The 23,592-nt window shown below is 40.0% G+C and overlaps 2 protein-coding genes across 2 annotated transcripts in view; one reads left to right on the forward strand and one right to left on the reverse strand.

The window, feature by feature from the left end:
• The window catches only part of LOC124794649 (proteasome activator complex subunit 4-like), a 228,268-nt gene extending 224,766 nt beyond the window's left edge, over positions 1–3,502 (forward strand). Inside the window, exon 34 of the mRNA XM_047258171.1 lies at positions 3,070–3,502. Coding sequence (XP_047114127.1) covers positions 3,070–3,204 — 135 coding nt within the window. The 3' untranslated portion in view covers positions 3,205–3,502. The remainder of the gene's footprint in view (positions 1–3,069) is intronic.
• Positions 3,503–8,977: 5,475 nt separating this feature from the next.
• LOC124796035 (probable cytochrome P450 6a14) overlaps positions 8,978–23,592 on the reverse strand; it is a 53,979-nt gene continuing 39,364 nt past the window's right edge. The window contains exon 7 of the mRNA XM_047260120.1: positions 8,978–9,027. Within this exon, the coding sequence (XP_047116076.1) occupies positions 8,978–9,027 (50 nt within the window). The remainder of the gene's footprint in view (positions 9,028–23,592) is intronic.

Consider the following 23,592-nt stretch of genomic DNA (forward strand, 5'->3'; position numbering starts at 1 on the left):
CTCGATCTCTCCCAGCAGACTGGCCAACCTCCTCTTGGCCCTTTCACCGTGAGGAGATCATTTTAGCTAGATTGCGTATTGGGCTGCATCCTTGTAGCTATTACCGTTTGTTAAGTGGTGATCCCCCACCACTTTGTGCTCATTGTCCTCAACCCTTGACTTCTCACCATTTCCTGTTTGCCGTCTGAGTTAACGGTCATTTCAATGAGTGATGTGCGAGCTGTCGACCTCGTTTTACTTTTTATCCCTTGTAGGAATATGGCGGAGGACATTTAATCTGTAAGTCAGTACCTCCGTTGTCTTTATTGCATATTTTAAGGCCCTTTCTCCAAGAGAAAGTCCTGGTTTTTAGCTGTCTTTCCTGCCATCGATTGGGCTTAATGTGTAGTTGCTTTTAACTCTTCATGTTGGATATTTCGGACATGAACATGTATGACCTTTATTGTTTTGCACTCTAAAACAAAACAAAACAATTTCAAATGTATCTATACAACTCTACTGCTGTTGAAATCGGATAATGATATGGTTGCATTCATAGATAGATTCTCATTCAGAATTCAATGTATAATCCAGTCCAAGTACAAAAATTTCATTTGAAAACATTTGCAACACCCGGTTTCTTCATCATACTAGAGTCACCCGTCACTGTTTAATGTGTTGGAATATTCAATATAAAAAAGTTAAACTTCAAAAACACTCAGAATAATCAATGTTGTTACAGCAAGGAGTATTTTATTCCTCTGGGCGATTTGATACAAATGACCATCTTAACAGTTTGATTTAATTTTACCGATAAGTGAGTTATTAGGCAAGATCTGCTGTTCTGCATTAAAAGTGTAAAAATGAATCATTGAATTCACTATGCTCCTCATTATTTTGAACTCAACAATAAACCTAATATTATCAGTATTACCAAGGAATCATTTAAAGAGTGTTGCAAAATCAACAAAAATGTATGTTTTCCGGATATCAAAACACCTAATTACTGAGTGTTTTAACAGCATGCTTCCTGTTTACACTGTATTGTGAAATGAGCATCCCAAACTATTTTTGATGATGTGACTGATGCAGAAAATGGGTGTGTGGTTCTAAAGTTTCATATCCATTACAAAATTTATTTCTAAATATATTAATGCTACTAGTAATGTGAAGAATATGGAATTTGTTACAAATATTTAAATACTTTATTAACAGAAGTATCCACCCCACTCACTTGTCTAGCATTTTAGGTTTCCAGTCTTATTGACTCTTTCACAATGTTCTTTTCAGTAATCATTGTCTTGCTTATTACCATATCTTACACCTTGGAAGTTCTCAATTTTTCAAATTTTGTCCTGCACAAGCACCAACAATCATTACTTCTTATCCTGTCCAGTAAGTCTCCCTTTGCATGGGGTTCTGGTCAACTTTCCATAACTCTTCCCATTTCATAAACATAGCCAGTCCTTTTCCTTCAACTGTTCTGCCAGAAGGAGGAGCCAATGGCTTGAAAAGCTTGTGCAACCCATATCTTCTATATGTATTTTTTCCTGCCAGTACTTCGTGAGTAGATCTTTTTTTTTTTTAATCTATTTACATTATATTATAAATATTTTCTGAGGTAGTTTCATATACAGTACTACCATTGTTAAAATTTTAGCAATGCATTTATAACAAAAGCATGGCAAGTGTTCTTTTCCCTATGCGGTATACTAATCTTAGTTCAGTGTTATGTACATACTTTATACTGCAATATCCACAAACCCACCTGAATATCTAACATACACTGAGGTGACAAAAGTCATGGGATACCTCCTAATATTGTGTTGAATTCCCTTGCCTGGCATAGTGCAGCAACTCGACATGGCATGGACTTAACAAGTCGTTGGAAGCCCCCTTCAGAAATATTGAGCCAGGCTGCCTCTATAGCTGTCCATAATTGTGGAAGTGTTGCCATTCCAGGATTTTGTGCACAAACTGACCTCGTGATTGTGTCCCATAAATGTTTAATGAGATTCATGTCAGGCGATATGGGTGGCCAAACCATTCACTCGAATAGTCCAGAATGTTCTTCAAACCAGTCGCGAAGAATTGTGGCCGTCTGACATGGCACACTATCGTCCATAAAAATCCATCATTGTTTGGGAACATGAAGCCCAGGAATGGCTGCGAATAGTCTCCAAGTAGCAGAACATAACTATTTCAAGTTAATCATCTGTTCAGTTAGACCAAAGGACCCAGCCTATTCCATGTAAACACAGCCCACACCATTATTGAGCCACCAGCATGCACAGTGCCTTGTTGACAGCTTGGATCTGTGATTTTTGCATAGGATTCAACCAATATGGTCCCGAGCTCAGGAGAGGCGCTGCAGACGATTTTATGCCGTTAGAAAAGGCACTAGCACCTGTCATGTGCTGCAGTAGCCTATTAACGCCAAATTTCACCACACTGTCCTAACAGATGCATTCATCGTACGCCCCACATTGATTTTTGCAGTTATTTCTTGCAGTATTGCTTGTCTGTTAGCACTGACAACTCTACACAAATGATGCTGCTCTCAGTTAAGTGAAGGCCGTCGGCCACTGCGTTCCCTGTGGTGGGAGGTAACTCCTAAAATTTGGTATTCTCGGCACGCTCATGACACTGTGGATCTTGAAGTACTGAATTCCATATCGATTTCTGAAATGTAATGTCATGTGCATCTAGCTCCAACTACCATTCGGCGTTGATAGTCTGTTAATCTCTGTCATGTGACCATATTCACATCAGAAACCTTTTCAAATTAATACAAATGACAGCTGCCAATGCACTACCCTTTTATACCTTGTGTATCCGATACTACCGCCATCTGCATATGTACATATTGCTGTCCCATGACTTATATCACCTTGGTGTATTTCTCTAATCCAGACAGAAATTACTATTTGTTAAGACCCTCTTTATTGCAGCAGTTCTTAGTAAGAGGTGCATTTTTGTGCACACTGCAACTCACAGTTTTTTCTGTATTATCTTCTGTGATATTTTTAATTAATACTATCCCCAACTGTATTGACCATGTTAAGTAATAATGATAATCTTTCATTCCAGGCGACAATAAGGAAAACTCTGGGAGATTTCAAGAGAACACATCATGATAACTGGCAAATACACAGTCTCAAATTTTCAGAGGAACAGCTGGAAGTTTTGGGTGATTTGACTGTACCCCCGTCTTACTATGCATGAGGTCCCTTTATTTATCCGTCTTGTGGTGTTGGACTGAAGATTGTGGATGTACAGATTTGTGATGTGTAATATTTTGTCCCTTGAAGCAATTTTATCTGATTAGGGTTGAAATTAAAGCTACAGCAGAGAAGCACATTTATTTGCACAAACAAAACAGAAAGATATGCAGAGTTTCAGCACGACACGCTTGACATTATTGTGTGCAAATGCCACTAGTTGTTAATCTCTCTCTCTCTCTCTCTCTCTCTCTCTCTCTCTCTCTCTCTCTCTCTCTCTCTCTCTCCCCCTCTCCCTCCCCCCCCTCTCCCCCTCCCCCCTTTTCCCTCACCCCTCTCTCCCTCCCTCCCTCCCCCTTCCTCCTCCTACTCCCCCTCCCCACCCTCCATCTCCCCCCCCTCTCCTTTTCCCTCCCCAAAATATAATTGTCTGATGCAAAACTGTTTATGTTCTTAGTGTAATGTTTTGTGTGTGTTTCCAAGGAAGGGCTGTATTTGTAATGAATGTCTTGTGAAATTTACAAAGAAAAGAAATATAGTCATGTTTTTGTATCAGGAGAAGGTCTGCTTATGCATGTAATAATAGTTTCAAACAGTTTTTTATGTGTAAATATAAATCTTTGACTGTGTTGGAGATTAAAGGAAGAAGAATGAACTTATTAGTTCAAGTTTTAAAGTGGAGCCTACTGGTCACATCAGGAAATTGTAGAGTAGGGAAAATATTGTTACCCAGACATTTTTAGTTGATATGATTGTACTACTTTCCTTTGTTTGAAATCATCTATGCTTGCCTCTTTCTCAAATTGTTTGTGTACTTATGTTCTGCTACCTCTGGACAATTGCTCAAATGATGTTTGTATTGCATGGGTGGAATCTTTTCCATTAAATACAGAACAGCACTGCTGTAGCTAAGTCCTGTATGCATGTGTTGATGATACAATGTTGTTATGTTATACTATATGTATATAGTATCTTTTGTATGTAATATAAGCGGAGATGTATTAAGACATTTATAAATTATACAACACAATAAAATATTGTTCTTAATTTCATTTTACGTATGTACCTTGACTGATGGGGAGGGTTGGACAAAAATGGTGTGACATGCGGGGCAGTAAAAAGTGATAAAAATGCATGAGGCCAATAATCAAACAGCAAAAAAGAGAAAGAAATCCCATATTAATTACAGAAGCCTTCTGTGGTACAAAATGCTGCTTTTACTGTAGTTAAGATTGAGAAGATAAAAAGTTCGGAATATAAGAACACACATTGTCTGGTCTTTTTGCAGTAATTGTATACTTTACCTCCTTGTATTTTATAACTGGAGGTAAACCTCAGGCTTTTTGCAGGTGATGAAATTATCTGTAGTGACCTTTTGCCCGAAAAAAGACTGACATAATTAGTATTCTACCAGTAGAGAAATCGGTAATCTAAGAGACTGACATAATTAGTATTCTACCAGTAGAGAAATCAGTAATCTGATACAATCACCAGTGTGCAGAGATTTGTGAAGATGTGTATCATGATAGTATTTTCAATTCAGATAAATGTTCCCTTTTCCTGTAGAAGACTGGAGCAGCTTAGAGATTGAAAAATGATACTGGTCTAAATGATCATCTGTATTATAATATGTATTTCCCACTTGTAGCTTCAAAATTTACTCCTGATAATTACCATTAAAAACTAATTAGAGAGAAAATTATTGAGCTGTACTACTATTGCCTAAAGTCTTGCAACATCAATTACACTCAGACTGACAGTTGCATGTGTCAGTTTTATAATGTTATTTACTCATTGACACATGTAAATCCATTTAAAATTTTTGTACATAGAGCCACGTTGTTGGAACATGAACTTTGGTTCACTTGCAGTGAAATGTGGACACACAGGTGTTACAGACAAGAATATTTTTAATGAGTCCTTCACACAAATATTACATACTTCCTGTCCCATTACCATGTGGAGTGTGGGGGGAAATGCTTTGGTACATGCCTTAATTTTTGTTAAATTATTCACATTTCACTTACAGAAGATGCACAATAGGATATTTGACTGCTTTCTAGAAATCATCGTAAACGGTTGATTATGTCATTGTAAACGCTTTTCCCCCCTCATGAATTTCAGTATTAAAATGAAATTAAAATAATTTGAAAGCCCATTAAAATGTTCCATTTGAGACATGTGATGCCTATGACATCATTGGCTAGCATACTGTTCATGCTGTCATGAAGCTCATTCACAGTGACACCTTGTTTTGGAATTTAGGTTTCAGAAAATAGGGTTACAAATGGGTTGTAGTATCAAATGTACAAATACATCCATAAAAGCTCCTGAAAAATTGTCTTTAGTTTTCCAAAGAATGAGAAGATGCTTAAAACATGGTTGCAATTCGCCTTTAAAGATGCAAATGAGATAGTGGTCACTGTGTGTATTCATTTCTGTGAGAACCATTTTGATGTAAATAAGTAAACTGTTTGCAGGTATTGAAAAGCACTAGTAACTTCAGCTAACACTCTTATAACATGAGTATGGCTTCGTCTTACTCCTAGCCCGTGAAGTCTCCAGAGCTTCAGCCAGTTACAGAATGTTTTCGATGACATGACCAAATCTTTTAAATTTAATTATTTTTAAACTTTAATTAGATAATAATTAGTTATTTTGTGAAAATATTGACCGAAATGCTGTTTGAATATTACGTAATTCAGATTAACAACATTTTTAACCATATTTTTAATGTAGGGAGATAGCCTACTGGGGCATTCTCAAGCAATGTGTGTCTAAATTTGTCCATTGGAATTTCATAAAAAGGTCAGCATAATTTCCATTCGATTTCAATGAGCATTTGTGTTATCCTCTTACATGGAGCATACTGATATGTTATGATCCTAGTAGTGTGCATATGAAAATTAAGTTTCTCCCATCAGGACTGATGCAAAAAGTCTTCAGGATACTCTAGGATGGGTCCCACTAGTGTCTTGTATTCAGGTTTCTATACAGATGTATTGCACTTTCCCACAACCTTCCTAACAAGTCTGAGTTATTCATCCACATTCTGTACTGGGAAACCCCCAGTGGGCTCACATCCCTTTTTCAAGGCCATGCTGGGCCACCGTGGGGCCTCAGTCCTTGGGGCACTACTACATTTTCCGTGGTGCACAGGTCCATCCTTCTACTATTCTTTTCTCGTCTTTGCCTTTCCATTGAATTGTCTTCTTGGTGCCGATCGTGCTTGGATCTTGTTTGTGATTTTGAACACTCATTTTCTTCCCTCGCAACATTCTATAACTTTTCATTCTTAACTGTGCGGTACCTTTGTTGGCTTGCTACTAGTTTCCAAACCTAACACAACTGCGGATCGTGTATGGAAGGTCACCCAGTGCACCGTATATTCTACTTCTTGTGCCTTTCTTCTTTGCACCCTTCCTTTCTTGCAAAGATACTACACCCAAACCCCAGCACAGTAGCCATTGCATTGTGGGGGAGGGGGGATTGTCAAGTACCTGCATGGCAGTAGCCCCCTGACCACACAGGAATCAAAAGTTTGGTGTCTTAGCTGGGAACTCCCCACACAAGCCAAGCTTTGTGTGTCCAGTTTGGTTGGGGCATAGCGACTCTGGGCAATGCTGTACTGGCAAAGTAACCATTGTTGTGGCTGTGTGGTACTTGCTGGAGAGTCCCCTTTTGGAGAGGGTGGTACCACGGCAGAAGGTTTGCTCATGGAGTGAATTAAAACTCTTCTGCTGTTGGCTCCCAATGCCTCAGCAGTCTCTTCAGATGGGGAAGATTATTATAATGCAGGGACATACAACCCCATGACTTTTCCCTCCCTGGCTACACTGTGGGAAGAGGTACAAGCCAAATTTCTGAGTGAAATACACAAATACTCGGACTAAGGGGGATATTTCTACTGCAACGAAACCATTACTTTTTGTTGAAAACATTGAAGAAAATTTGGGAAATTGAGTCTCTGGGAAGAATGTGAAATGGTTTGTTAGTTAATTAAAACTTCCTCTGCTACCCGGTCTACAGTTATTCAGGCATGTGATTGTCTAGGTGACAAACCTGTGACCATGTTAAAGTTTGAACATCGTCCAAAGAATTGTCTTCCAAAGAGATCATGCACTCCAAATGGATGAGGAGCTCCAGAGAATCTCCAGCGGTGGGGTGTATATTTGATCACATGTATAAAAAGGGCTCAAGGACAATCATACAAATAAAGAGGCATTTATCTTAGCCTTCGAAGCCTCCTGGAAAAAGTTGAGGTCATGGTCTACAGATATGAAGTGAAACTGTATGTCTGACCGCCTTTGAGGTGCTTCAGATGTTTACGCTTTGGGCATATATCATTCCACTATGTAGCAGGCCCAAAATGTGGCAACTGTGGATGATCTCTCCATGAAGGTAGTCCATCTGGACATCCACCTTTGTGTGTCAGCTGCACTGAACATCTCCCTCCACAGTCACCAGTTTGCCCAGTTTTCAAGAAAGAACAGAAGGTCCAGGCATGCAAATCTATTGACTACCTGTCGTATATTGAAGCACAAAAGAAAATTGGACACCTGCATACTGTGGATATGGTGATCAATTATGCTAACATCAGGACCAAGGCAAGCCCTCCCCACTAGATTCCCAGCAACCTCTCCTCCTGTGGTTACCACGATACTTTCTTCGGGAAACATTTCCTGCACCAGGCCGGGGAAGCATTCTCCTACTTTGACATCTACCAGTGTGGGGGCTTCCTCTCAGGACCCCTCTCCCCAGCCACCTCAGGACTGAGACTCACACCAAATAATAGCTGAAGAAGCTGCATCCTGTGTGTCCCAGAGTGGTCTGCTCTTCATATGCCCCCAAACTCAGTGTAGGTAGCCTCTTGAACAAACCTTGCCTACCAAAAGTTATGAAGAAAAAGAAGAAGAATCGGGAAAAGGCTCCTCTGGTGCCCCTGAGGAGGCCTTATCCCCCCATGCAGTCAGATTCTGAGCTGACATTTGTGGATGTTATTCCATCCCACTGATGACAGGCGCAGATCCTGCAACATGACCAGTCCTCCTGGCCCTTTCACACCTAACCGACCATCAATCATGGGATCATTCAGTGTAATTGTGCATTGCTCTCAAAGAAACACAATTAATTGATGACCATTCTCCAACACTCCACGGTTATTGTGTGATCTGTCGGAATCGTGCTAGTCCTGAGAAGGTATCTGGAGGGGTCTGTACTTTGGCTCATGCAGATATTGTCAATGAATGGATTTCCCTTCATACGCCATTGGAGGCAATAATGGTGCAGGTCAAATGGTATCAGTAATTAACCATTTGTAACATTTCCATACCTCCAGATAGGCCACTTCTGTTAAAGAGACCGCACTAATTCAACAACTCCCAGCCCCACCCTCTCTCCTGCTTGGGGGCTTCAGCGTGCACCACTTCCTTGTGGGGAGTATCACTTTGTCTGGTAGGGAACTTCTAATTGACCAGCTCCTCGCAGATCGTGATCTGCGCCTTCTCAAAGGTGTTCTCATACCCACTTCAGTGCTGCCCATGGCACCTTTTCAGCTATCTATCTAACAGTCTCTTTCCGTAATCCTGTGGCTTCACTTCATTGTTCACTACACGGCAACCCTGTTGTTAACTTGCCACCCCAAGACAGACCAACTACCGTTTTTGCCACTTAACAGAGCCAGCTGGCCTTTGTATGCCTCTGCTATCACATTCACCAACTCTGTCAAACTGTATTGATCAGATTGTGCAAGACATCTCAGACATTATCATCCAAGTCTAGAGGTACCCCACTCTCAGCCGGTGCCCTGGTGGAGTACTGACAAGCCCTGCAACAATTCAAATTGCATTTTTAACAGACCAGTTTCATTACTTTTAAGCAGCTTTGTACTAAGGCTTGCTGTTTAATCAGACACAGTGAGAAGGAAAGCTGGGAGCACAATGTTTCCTCCATGGAGACGTATGCCTCTACATCTCAGGTGTGAGCCAAGCTCTGTGGTCTTGTGGGGTGCCAATGATCAATGCCTGTTCCAGGTCTTGTCCTATAGGATGACCTTTGTGCTTTTAACTTATATTAGATTTACTTTCATTCCAATTGATCTATAGTGAGGAGGTCCTCCAGGATGTATAACTTGTCAGAAAAACAATAATACATGACAAATATTTACAACTGAAACAAATAAGCTAATGTGCCTTCCACAGGTCCCAAGTGGAATGATTGTCATTTTTTTAATGAACTCTATATGAAAGAATCATTTTACAAACACTATTGCACTGAATTTAAAATAAAAAAGTTTTTATTTATTTATAAGGTAATAAACATGTAATAGAACTACTATAATACTTACTTACAGTGAACACATTACTGCACTGAAATAGTGCAGAAGTTAGATTGTACTTACACACACACACACACACACACACACACACACACACACACACAAATCAGTTGGTTCTACTGAGAAAATCATCAATGGAGTAGAAGGAGCTGGCCACCAATAGATCCTTTAGGCTTCTCTTAAACTGAATTTCATTGGTTTTTAAGGCTGCTGGTATGTTATTGAAAGTGTGTGTTCCTGAATAATGCACACCTTTTTGTACAGGAGTAAGTGACTTTAAATCCTTGTGAAGATTATTCTTATTTCTAGTATTGATTCTATGAGTTGAGCTGTTGGTTTGAAAAAGTGATATATTTTTAATGACAAATTTCATTAAGGAATAAATATATTGGGAAGCAGTAGTTAGTATCCCTAGTTCCCTAAACAGGCTTCTGTAGGATGTTCTTGAGTTCACACCAAAACTCTTACTGCACGTTTTTGTGGCCGGAAAACTTTAGCTCGGCTTGATGAATTACCCAAAAAAAAAGAAAAATATCCCATATGACATTATGGAATGAAAGTAAGCATAGTATGCCAGCTTTTTCATTTTTATATCCCATATGTCTCACTCAATTTGCATTGCAAATAGAGATTTGTTAAGACGCTTCAGCAGTTCTGTGGTGTGCTCCTCCCAGTTGAATTTATTATCAAGCTGTAATCCCAAGAATTTAACACTGTTTACTTCTTCTATCTGCTTGTCATCGTATGTTAGGCATATACTCGTGGGACACCCCTTACAAGTTCTGAAATGCATGTAGTGTGTTTTTTCAAAGTTTAGTGACAAAGAATTGGCTAGGAACCAGTGATTAATATCCACAAATATTTTATTAGCCTATCTTTCTAAGACTACACTTGATTTGCTATTTATTGCAATGTTTGTATCATCGGAAAGCAAAACAAAGTTGGCATCTGGTAATGTTACTGGTGAAAGGTCATTGATGTACACAAGAAAAAGTAAGGACCCTACAATGGAAACTTGTGAGATCTCACATGTAATTAGTTCCCAGTTGGATGATGCCTGATAGCTTAATACATGTCTCTTTCCTAATAACACCCTTTGTTTGCTGCCATAGATATAAGATTTGAACCATTTTGCAGCATTTCCTGTTACAGCATAATATTCTAATTTACTTAAAAGGATACTGTGATTTACACAGTCAAATGCCTTTGACAAATCACAAGATATACCAGTTGCCTGCAATTTTTTGTCTAATGGATTAAGCACATTTTCACTGTAAGTGTAGATAGCCTTTTCAATGTCAGAACCCTTTAGAAATCTGAACTGCAACTTTGACAGTATGTTATTTGAGATAAGATGGTTATAAAGCTGATTGCACATTACTTTTTCTATAATTTTTAAGAATGCTGGCAAAAGTGAAACTGGATGGAAATTTGATGATATTTCTTTATCTCCCTTCTTAAACAGTGGCTTCTTCAGCATATTTCAACCATTCAGGAATGTTCCACTGATAAACGACTGGTTACACAGATAGCTTAATATGTTACTTAGTTCACAGTCACATTTTTTAATTAACTTTGTTGATATTTCATCATACCCACTAGATGGATTTGATTTTAAAGATATTATGATGGAAATTATTTCCACTGGGGTAGTGAGGGCCAAATTAATATTATGGAAGTTACTTGAAATGTCTGGTCTGAAGTATTCCATAGCAGCAGCTACAGAACCTGACAACCCCATCTTATCAGTACCAATTATAAAATGTTTGTTAAAAAGTTCTGCAACACTATTCACATCTGTCACCAATATATCATTTACTCTTAATGCTATTTGTCCCTCTTCATGTCTGGTTCTACCAGTCTCTTCCTTCACGATATCCCATATTGTCTTTATTTTGTTATCTGATATGACTATCTTTTCCTTGTAATATATTTACTTTGATGTCTGTATTACCGTCTTTAATATTTTGCAGTATTTCTTGTAATGTGCTGTAGCATCAACATCAGAACTGTTTCAAATTGACAGATACAGTTTTCTTTTTTTCTTCGGTTCTTCCAGAACACCTTGTGACTCACTTTGCACCAACACCAGTGTCCTCTTCCTATCCGGCTACCTTTCTACTGCAGAAGCAACAAGTTGAAGGCATCCATGTATGTTTCACTCCCCACAAAGCTGAATCTTGTAAAGAATCATTCACTGACTGGAAACTGGTTCAGGCTCTTACTTCATACCACAACAGAGCCCCAAACTCTGATACAATTCACAGTCAGATTCAACACCTGAATGTTCTCCAAAGGCAGCATCTCCTCAGGGTCTTCAATAGTATTTGGCTCACCAGTTCTTCTGGATTAGAGTTGGCACTTCACTCAGCTCCCCACAGATCCAAGAGAACACCGTCCCACATGGCTCTATGTTGACTTTACTCTCTTCCTCATGGCCACCAGTCTAATGACCACTGTGTTGTATCTCAATGATTTTTGCATTTGGTACAGCTATCTGCTGAATGCCAGCTCCAAGGTGCCTTCTGCTGGGCCTCTGCATGGGCTCTTTCCCATGGTTTACAATTATCTCCTGCAAAAAAGTAGACCTTACTTTTGGGGTTACCCTCGTACCTTCTACAAACTGAGGTGGAGCTCCTAAAAGTAGTAACTTATCTAATAGTATACTTGCCTGAATATTATCAGATGCTTTTCCAGTATCCGGAAATAGTGCTGCTGTATATTTGTTCCCACCAAAGCCAGCTAACACGGAAAAGACTAATATTGAACTGTTGTCCATGCAGTTTCTACCTTTACGGAACCCGATTTGTGATTCAGTTAGTAAGGATGAAAGTTCTACCCCCCATTCCAATCGCCTTTTTATTATTTTTCCAATATTTTAGGAATACATGATGACAATTCAGTCGGTCTGTAGGAAATGGCTAAGAATGGATCTTTCCCTTTTTTATATACAGTATATGATCTGTCTTCCATTCTGTGACCAATTCTTGATGCCATTCGAATTCCATTATAGGTTTGAAGAACTAATTCTACAGCATTGTCAGCCATGTTTTGTATCATGGGATATATGATCTAATCCATTCCTGGAGCAGTGTCGACACCCTCTTTCATGACTGATGTCAACTGGTAAATACTGAACTGTTTAGTTAGCACATGATGAGTTGCAGGAGTTTCCCTTTGTCTTCTGGTTAGCTTACTGCGAACACTTGGTGGGGAAAGAGGGTCACAAAATTGTTCTATCCACTCATATGATTGCATTTTATTGACTGCAGTGGCGATATTCCTAAATCTGTTAACCTTCTGCCATATCTCTGATTATTTAGTATTCTTGGTCAAATTACTACAATATCTTATCCAATGGATTTCAGTGTTTTCTTGGTTCTAGTTGCCATTTGTTTATAGAGCAAAAAGCTGTTCACATTAGGTGTTTAACATATTCACATAACGTTGCCCTTCTGTCTTGTATTATTTTATTGCAATCTTCATTCCACCATGGATTATCCAGCCACCTTGCTTTCCTTGATAAAGGTCATTTTGAGATAGATTCATCTGCTGCATAATATATGCTAATCTGTAGCTGCATATAGGACCTGTGTGGAGGTAGGCTTTTTCCTATTGATTTTACGTCTAATTCAAGAATTTGGTGATATAATCCACTTTGTTCATGTTCCAAGTCAGTTCGTTGGCAATATGTACTCTGTTACTTTTCTCGCAGTGTATACTCATGGTTACAGGGAAATGATCTGATTCCATGGTATCCTGCAGAACCGACCATATGTGATTTGCTTCACACAGGGAGAAGCTGATGTTATATCCACTGCAGTTGGTCTCATCCATGGCCCTTAGTTTAATTTTGCAGATCCATCATTGCAGATAATTATATTATAATCGTCAGTGCAAGATATTATGTACTCCCCTACCTCTTCCGTTGTCGAATGAGCCACTGTCTATATTAATAATTTTGGTCTCGCTATATTTATTTAACACACTCGACGTGTGTGTGTTCTAATAACTTTCTCCTGCTTTTATTGGAAAAAAATTGGGATATTAACTATTGAAATCCTATTTACTCGATTGCAAACCAAAGATGACGAACAGTGTTATTAACCACTTAATAGAAGAAATCTATGGTGCGTGTTCAAAGTATTCAAAAGCTCATAGGATAAAGTGCTAGCACAGTCTAATATAACAGTCGCGACACTTCGCCTCGATTTTGTTGCCTACAGCGCCAGCAGCGCCCCAAGCGGCTGGTAGGTTACACTGTGAGTTCGGCGCGATCGTGAAGGAGAATAGTGGTTGTTTATTTTGATTTTTACAATGGCTTTTACTGGCGGGAGCGTTTGTAGCGCAATAAATTGCACCAACAACAGAAAGAAGACACCAAAGCTGTCTTTTTTTAGGTTTCCTAAGGATCCTGAGAGGTATAACCATCATGTTACTAAACTGTATCGTCAGGATTCACTTGCAAACTATATGTGTATAAATGATGAATGTTTCGTTTTAGGAGCAGAAAATGGCTTGTTAATAGCAGGCGAGAAGACCTCATGAAGAAAGACCCAGTGTACCTGTATAGTAATATTAGGTTTTGTTCGCTACATTTCGAACAAAACCAGTTCATGAACGCAGACAACAACAAACTCGTGTGGAATGCAGTACCCACCCTGTTTGACATTCCAAATAAGCCACCTCAGCTGACGATGAAGAGGAAACTGCCACAAAGATTCGACAGTCAATCTAAAGCAGTAAAACAGTCCTATGACACAGAAGCAGCTGGTTCAGCTCACCATGTATCAGTGCCAGCTTCGTGTGAATCGTCAACACAGACCTGCTTTGACGATGAAGTGGTTAGATTAAGTGCAGCTGTTCGTGTCTTGCAAAAGCGTGTGAAGTGTCAGAATGTGCAAATCGCTAGACTTCGAGCGAAACTGCTGTTAATCAAGTTATTTGTTAAAGTGAGACTCGTTTGCAGGCTGAAATATTGGAATCAAGACGTAGTTTCTAACAACAAGAAAGCAAATAAGAAACTGAAGAAGTTGGCTCATTTGGGCTGCTGATTTCTTTGGTATGTATTTCGTTCACTTCTGTTGTTAGTCACTTAATTTCCCTTGCTTCTTTCGTGTGATGACATTATTTTGTCAGCACCTTCTTCACTGACAGATTGTTTGAAAATTATACAAATATTTGGTTTTTCGTGAAATGTAGTGTAATCAGCTCATTATAGTGTTTTCAGCATATTCTTCCCACTATTTGGCAGTTGCTTGTCCCACTTAGAATAATAAAAAGATGAAGGTCGTACTTGTGGCAACAGGCGAAAATGACAAACAAACGCAGTAGGCCTACAGAACGATAAACGAGCTGTCGATCGTTTTTGCAAGTAGAGGTACATGTCTGTGCTTCTGACATGTGAATCTGTGTGTTTATATTCTTTTGATATGAACGTGGTAAGCTGCAATTCTGTCCAATGTCACAAGTGTTTCTTCACGAATGTGTTGTAGCTTGCCACTCTATTCATGATTTTTGTCCGTGCTGGCGCTTATTTTAGAATCATTTTTAGAAACATATATGCCTTCTGATACCACACAAACCCTTGGAGGCAAGAAAATAACTCAAATAATGCGGAAATTACGTAGGAAATGGATGTAAACAAACATTATGCTTACGACGCGTCTGACGTTCACCTTACCTACCGCTTGGAGCGCTAGTGTCGCTCCATCTGTCAAACGGCAACAACTTTTACAGCAGTGAGTGTCGCGACTGTTATATTAGACTGTGGTGCTAGTCTATAGCCAACTTCTTGAAGAGGCTCTTTGCTTATTAATGTTAAATATAGGATGAAAGTGGTGGTAGCGATTTTTTTTTGTAAAAAAATAATCAGTTCACTGCGTAAAATATTTAAAGAACAATTTCACGATATATTATTGAATATCCATGCAAGCAGTGAAAAGAGATCATAAAAGATAAATAAAAGAAATATAATTAAAAGTATATATTTTGTAATAGCCTCAACTGCTGTTAATAAGAAAGCAATACTATTAATCTTTATAGTGAGAATAAGTTCAAAATAACGGGAAAATAGTATTCCTGCGAAAGTTTTGAACTCTATTGTTGATTAATTTGTTTTGCCTAAGAATGACTCTGATTGATTGAACGGAAAGAGCTCGACAGGGTAGCGTAATAGCAATTCCAGTTACAAGAAATGAGTGTATAAGTGACACACTAGAGACCAATCAGAGTCTGCCGAAAGAAATATTATTTCACAGCTAACTGTAACAAAATGTCAAAAGAAGCGTAAATATTATATCGTTGGCTATGAGGTAAAAAACGTATCTTTGTTTTATTTGTTGAGAACGTTAAGGGACGAAAGAAGGGTAAATCAATGCAGATTTGCGGAAACGGGAATAAGCAAGAAAACAGGCAACTTCAAAATTTAGTTAACGCTTTTTATATTATCGTACGCTGAAAACCACACATTTCGAGATTCTCAGCGCGGAGGTTATTGTGCTCGGTTTATATTCTGAGTCAGGGATACAAATATTAGCTCACAGTTATGAAGCGTATACACGATTTGGTCTCGCTATTAACATAATTCATTTTGTGCTACAGTTATGTTAAGAATTCTTTACAAGGACTAACGAGCATTAATAAATGATGAGTAATGAGATTTACTTAAGAGAAAATAAAACTAAATATATATTCTGTGGCCCATAGTCACGTACTCAAAGTTACGTAGTTGCAAAGGTCAACGGCGTAAAAAAAACTAGTTGATATTTACTGAGTACACTGATTCACAATCAACGATTTTCTTGTCTTGTTAGATTGTGTATTGATGGTGAAAAACGTAACTCACTCTGTAACACTCGATTTTGCACGTTACTGTCCAAAGCAGGGATTCCTATCCACCAATGTAGGAAGTGTCGACCACTGACAAAAAATTGCAAAGTGCACCATTACAAATCTTCTCGTGTCTCCGAGTCTTTTCCAAGCATACACTTCTCCTTGTGATTTTTTAACAGAGTTACCGCAATTACCATCTGAAATAAACTGCACGACTAAATGACTCTTTCTCCTCTCTCATTCCTACTGCCAAGCCCATATTGGCCAGTACCCCTTTCTTCTATTCCTTCCCCTACAACCGCGTTCGAGTTCTCCACGTTTATTAGATTTTCATATCCCTTTAAATACTGAATAACCCATTCGATATCCTCACGTACTGCCTCCATCTTTCCGTTTTGTTCTTGTGGCGTTGGCGTGTTTATCAGAACTATCGTTGTCAGCGATGATTTGCTGTCGAATCTGATGAGAAAAACTCTATTACTTAGCTGTTCTCAGCAGCTTACTCTCTCGTCAACTTTCGTATTCACAAGGCTTCCTACTCCTGTTATACCACTTTCTGCTGTTGTTGATATTACCCTACATTCATCTGACCAAAAATCCTTATCTTGTTTCCACTGACCCCACTATATCTAGACTGAGCCTTAACATTTTCCTTTTCAGATTTTCTAGCTTCTGTATCACATTCAAATTTCTGACTTTCCATGCCCCGATCGTAGAACGTTATCCTTTCGTTGGTTATTGAATATTTTTCTCGTTGTCATCTCTGCCTCGGCAGTCCCCTCTCGGAGATCTGAATGGAGTACTAGTCCGGAATTTTTTGCTCATGGAGAGACCATCATGACCATTTATCAATTACAGGCCACATCTCCTGCGGACGCTAATCATGTGTCTTTAATACAGTGGTTTCCATTGCTTTCTGCATCCTCATGCTGTTGATCATTGCTATGTCTTCCGCATTTTAGGGTCAGTTTCCAATTCCAAGAGTAAGAGAGTGCCCTGAACCTCTATCCAGTCCTCTGCCCTCTTTGACATGGCCTTTAGTAGGACGTGGGTGACTTTTTATGCTGGAAATCTTTGGCCGTCATTGCTAATGATTTTAATTCAAAATTTAAGTAGTAGCTAGATTCGAAGCCGGGGAACAGCAGTGTTAGTCAAAGACGCTACTCCTAGACCACGTATCATTGCTATGCTAAGGGAGTCGACTTGAAATTGTTATCGGCAATACGGCACATTGCGTGTATGACATCCCTTTTCTAATGACGCATCACCTGGGGGTAAAACATTGTCGTCTAACGTGCGTCGTATTTCGTTTTTCTTTCCCTGTGCCGTCGTCCAGTGGTCTTAAATATGGGGAACTCTTCCCTTGATAGTGACCCAACGAATGTAGCTCCAACTGGACAGAGGAATGTGTAAGCAACGCATGACATCATTCCTGTTCTGTCACTTAATCGTCTAAATACACCACCAGAACGACAAAATGAATACTATCCGTTCCCATAGATTGACGCGCCTGTCGCGCATTCATCCTCGATATATCTCCATTTTCGCACTTGCCTATGCGGCCAGGTTCCAATGTGTCGCCAGGAGCATGGTGCAGAAATATCTGTATGTACTACCCTCTCAAATCGTCAAATCAAACCAGACAACTAATTCCTGATCAAGCGCCTTCTGCGTAACAAGCAACGCATTGCACACTGTCACCTTTTTCGCACGCAGATAGGCCTATAAATTGCTTAAGCACGCTTTCGGGTGGCAGCGGTACGTTCATATCCTGCATCGGGAAGACGGCGTGGAAGCTCGTTGGCGTGACCTGTTTCGTGAGAACACATCCTAGCCGCATTACAGACATCTCCTGCTCGAGAGCGGACAGTGTTCCTCGCGTGTTCCTTAACTGCCGACTACTTTCTTGCTGTGCATGATGGACGACTCCTTTCAACAATCCATGTGTGTGGCGATCTTCACTATTCTCGTGGTAACTTCGTTTTCCACGTTGGTAACTCTCTCATTATGTGCGGTTTTCACCTAGCCTTGGCTGCCGGCGACCTCCTCCGGTATCTTTGCAGTATCTCTCTCCAAGTCACGCCCACTTTCTGCGACCTGACAGTAAATAAATCTTTTGACTGCAAAGTTTCACTTCTGCTCCTAGTCTCCCAAATTGTGCTGGTGTTTGTGGCTCATATGAGAGAATTGTTCTGTGCTCTCAGCATTGTCCTGTTTTATTTCGGCCAGCTGTTCAGTGCGCCTAACTGAATTGTAGTGTTTTCTAGCATCGTGAGTATCTTATCGAGTGGACTCAGGACTTGCGCGCCCTCCACAGAAGTGCTTTGTGCTTCCCTCTCGAACTCTCCTCGATTGACGTGTCGACTTCCTTGTTTCTCAACTTTCCCTGGAATGCTTACGAGTTCAAATGGCTCTGAGCACTATGGGACTTAACATCTGTGGTCATCAGTCCCCTAGAACTTAGAACTACTCAAACCTAACTAACCTAAGGACATCACACACATCCATGCCCGAGGCAGGATTCGAACCTGCGACCGTAGCAGTCTCGCGGTTCCGGACTGAGCGCCTAGAACCGCTAGACCACCGCGGCCGGCAGTGCTTACGAGTCTTCGCTCAAGTGCCCCCAAGTACTCGGGGCTCGTTGGTGTCTCTCTTCTGCCAGTTGTCCCCTAAAGGCGACAGTCCTTTCAAAGCAAAGCAAACGCTCGCTTCGTTTAACCCATACCTCTGTGGCTTCCGGAAAAGTCTCACATTGTCCATGTGCAGCTTAAGTGAAGCCCTTTCCTCTTGAGCGTCCGGCGGCCAAGTATTACAAGATTGTTTTATTAGAGAAGCTACGCCATATAAAATTGAGAAATCTCTACAGATTCATTTAAGGACTCACGTCTCCTCTACGGGAAAGAATAGAATATATATATATATATATATATATATATATATATATATATATATATATATATAGGCAGAAAACTCATTAATTGGTTCACGTATCAGTTACAAGTACATCCTACAAAGCACTGGACATAGTCTACTATTTATCAGGGATGGAGTGGGTGCAGCTCCACCATTAAAGATTCTGCAGTTCGCACGTGAATGATATCATTTCAATTTGAATTGTACCACAAAAGCTCGGAACAGAAGTTAGGTAAAAATAGTTCAGTTATTTCACCGGAAAAATTAACTTCAATTGTATTTCCCAAAAGCCTGATGGATTTCTGTACAGGTATGACGTCATTAGAGGGCAGAAAAATACCATTTAAATAGCACATCTACTACTTGGGCATGATCTTTTGATTGCTGAATGAACCTGACGTTGTATATCAACGTTCTGAAAGCTTGGTGTGATCAGGCACTGAACATCATTAGGAAGCGTAACAATATTTTGGTGGGAGGCTCTTCTCTAAACATTATAGGGTTTCTGTGCAGATGTGTAACTAGATCGAGGCTAGATTGTGGATGCTCTTGATACTCTAACGCCATAGCCAGATAGTTCGACAAGGTAGAAAGGCACAGTACTGTCCTTTCAGGATGGGCTTGGGCGCAATGAAAGCAACGCCCATCAAAGCTCTGTTGACTGAAGCTAACGAGAAGCCCCTGTATCTTTGGAAAAAATGTTTAACAGCCCTTCATGTAACAGAAAGTCTAGCACACACAAATCACCCAATTCACAAACTGCTCCATGAGTACTACGAGGTGCATTCAAGTTCTAAGGCCTCCGACTTTTTTTCTGATTAACTACTCACCCGAAATCGATGAAACTGGCGTTACTTCTCGACGTAATCGCCCTGCAGACGTACACATTTTTCACAACGCTGACGCCATGCTTTGCTTGTAAAGGAAAGAGAACGAGTGAGAAACACGTATTTCAGGCTGGGCGCTTTACAATTACAGTATAATGATCTAGGTTCACGTTTCCAAAAGAACTTTGTAATCGAAGAGAATATAGGAGTTCATAACCGAATATGTGACGATTTAGTATGTTCTTGACAGGTAATTTGTACGGTAAAGTATCTCGTTACGTGAAAAGGCCTCTTGGCAACTGAGTTTCAGACAAAATATGTTTCTTAGTAGATTTCTGTCAAATAATAATTTTAATAAATCTTTTTTAACAAAATACATGATGTATTTAACAATATATAAATGCATGTGAATGATTAACAGACGTACCTCTTAAGGTTATAAAAGTATTTCTGGTCATATTTGTTTATGATTAAACACTTTGATGAAGAATACTTGTAAAAGCAGCGAAAATATTTGCATTCTCAACCACGTTATGCCGTTGTCGAACACCTAATGGAATTTTATTGAAATAGGAGACCAGTCGACCTTTCAAGATTAGAAATCGTTATTTTGTGATATAAGTTACCTTTTGTTGAAATAAAAAAAGAACATTTTTTCGGTACAACATGAAAATTTTTAAACAATGTGTCAGAGGAAGCAATGACTGTCCGATCAATCATTATTGAAGTGGAGTCTGTTGTAAGCTTAACGCCTATAAGAGAAGTATGTATATCATACTGTCCCGGAGCTGAATGGCTCGCGAGGATGCACAGTGGATCTGTGTATAGTTTTCTCCCCATGGACTGTGTCTACGGACCTTGCTGAGTTGAGATGGCGTGCGTGCCTCAACGATATAGACACCGTAACGTAGGTCGAAACAATGGGGTGCCTGTTCAGAGGCCAGAAATACGAGTGGTTCCTGGAGAAGGGTAGAAACATTTTCATTAGTAGCAGTCTGGATGTTACATCAACCAAGAAGGCCTTGTTATTTGATCGCTTTCGACAGGAAGTCTCCAAGGAGACCTCCGGCCATATTGGCACTAAATGATAACACTCTTTTCCTGATCGCCAGAATAATTTTATTTTTCATCTTATGACCCGTTTCTGGAGAACCCTATCACCAGATCAATAGCGAGAAATATAGTATGTAAGACACCATATTAAAAAGAGTAAATTGAAACAACGTAGTAACAGCCGAGAACATACTTCCTGAAATAAATGCAGAGTATTTTGTCATTTGCTACTCCATAACACCATCAATGCCCTGATTAAAAACTACACGTGTCACGTGTAATTTAGATTCTATACACAAGAAAACTAATTTTTAACAAAACAGATCAAATTTATAATAACAAGGAGGTAACTCCAGAGCTCCAAGCTGTTGGAATTCGAACACAGGAAAGTGACACATACGGAAATAATTCAGTTTGTTAATTTCGACCAAAGTATTTAAAAACGTGGTAAAATGAAAATTATAAAAAGTTTAAGAAATATGAAACTTTAATAATATGTTAGAAAGGTGGATTCAGTGACATTTATTGTGATTAAGAGGAACCTTTACATTTATGGCCAATTAGCACGTTACATTTAAATGAGGGTGTGGCATCCTGTTGGTGGTGTATAACAGAATAGCAGTGACAGATGATCTCGATGTTTAACAAAAACCTACTATTAAGTATATGTCTGGCATGTATCCTTGTATGGAAGTGAAACGTCGACAATAAACAGTACGTATAAGAAAAGAATAGAAGTGCTTGAAATGTGATGCTGAAGATTAGACGCGTAGTTCGAACGACTACACTGAGGTGCTAAACGTCATGGGGTAGCGATATGCATGTATACAGATGGCGCTAGTATCGTGTACACAACGTATCAAGGGACAGCGCATTGGCGGAGCTGTCATTTGTACTCGGGCGATTCATGTGAAAATGTTTCCGACGTAATTATGGCCGCACGATGGAAATTAATATACTTTGAATGCGGAATGGTAGTTGGAGGTAGACGCACGGGACATTCCATTTCGTAAATAATTAATAAATTCAATTCTCCGAGATCCAAAAGAGTCAAGAGTGTGTCGAGAGTACCAGAGTTCAGCCATTACCTCTCACCAAGGACGACGCAGTGGCGGATGGCCTTCACTTAACGACCGAGAGCAGCGGCGTATGTGTAGAGGTGTCAGTGCTAAAAGACAAGCAACACCGCGTGAAATAACCACAGAAATCAATGTGGAACGTACGACGAACGAATCCGTAAGGATAGCGCGGCGAAGTTTGCCGTTAATGGGCTATGGTGGCAGACGACCGACGCGAGTGCTTCTGCTAACAGCACGACGTCTTCTGCAATGCCTCTCCTATGTCAGTTGTACCTTAGACGACTGTAAAACCGTGTCCTGTTCAGATGATTGCCGATTTCAGCTGGTAACAGCTGATGGTCGGGTTTGAACACACATAGCCACGGAACCAAGTTGTCAACAAGGCACTATGCAAGCTGGTGGTGGCTTCATAATCGTGTGGGCTATATTTACATGGAATGAAATGGGTCCTCTGGTCCAAGTGAACCGACAATTGACTGGAAAAAGTTATCAGAATGAGATTTTCACTCTGCAGCGGAGTGTGCGCTGATATGAAACTTCCTGGCAGATTAAAACTGTGTGCCGGACTGAGACTTGAACTCGGGACCTTTGCCTTTCGCGGGCAAGTGCTCTACCAACTGAGCTATCCAAGCACGACTCACGGCCAGTCCTCACAGCCTTAACCTGCTTCGCAGGAGAGCTTCTGTAAAGATTGGAAGATAGGAGACGAGATACTGGCAGAAGTAAGGCTGTGAGGACGGGTCGTGAGTCGTGCTTGGGTAGCTCGGTTGGTAGAGCACTTGCCCGCGAAAGGCAAAGGTCCCGAGTTCGAGTCTCGGTCCGGCACACAGTTTTAATCTGCCAGTAAGTTTCATATCGGGAAAAGTTATGTTCGGCTACTTGGAGACAGTTTGCGGCTATATATGGACTTCATGTTCCCAAAGAACGATGAGATTTTTATAGATGACAATGTGCCATGTCACCAGGCCAAAACTGTTAGCGATTGGTTTGAAGAACATTCTGGACAATTCGAACAAATGATGTGGCCATCTAGATCGCGCGACATGAATCCTGTTGAACATTTACGGGAGGTAATCGAGAGGTTAGTTCGTGCGCAAAATCCTGCACCGGCAACATCTTCGCAATTATGCGCGGCTATAGAGGCAGCACGACTCAACATTCCTGCAGGGGACTTCCAACGGGTTGTTGAGTCCATGTCACGTCGGGTTGCTGCAGTACACTGGGCAAAAGGAGTTCCGACATGATATTACGAGGTATCCCATGTCTTTTGTCATGTCAGTGTAATGATGCGTTTCTGAATAGATCAGAGGAAAAAAAAAATTTATAGTAGAACTTCATTTAAAGAAGGA

Source organism: Schistocerca piceifrons, chromosome 4, assembly GCF_021461385.2.
Source record: "Schistocerca piceifrons isolate TAMUIC-IGC-003096 chromosome 4, iqSchPice1.1, whole genome shotgun sequence".
NCBI lineage: Eukaryota > Metazoa > Arthropoda > Insecta > Orthoptera > Acrididae > Schistocerca > Schistocerca piceifrons.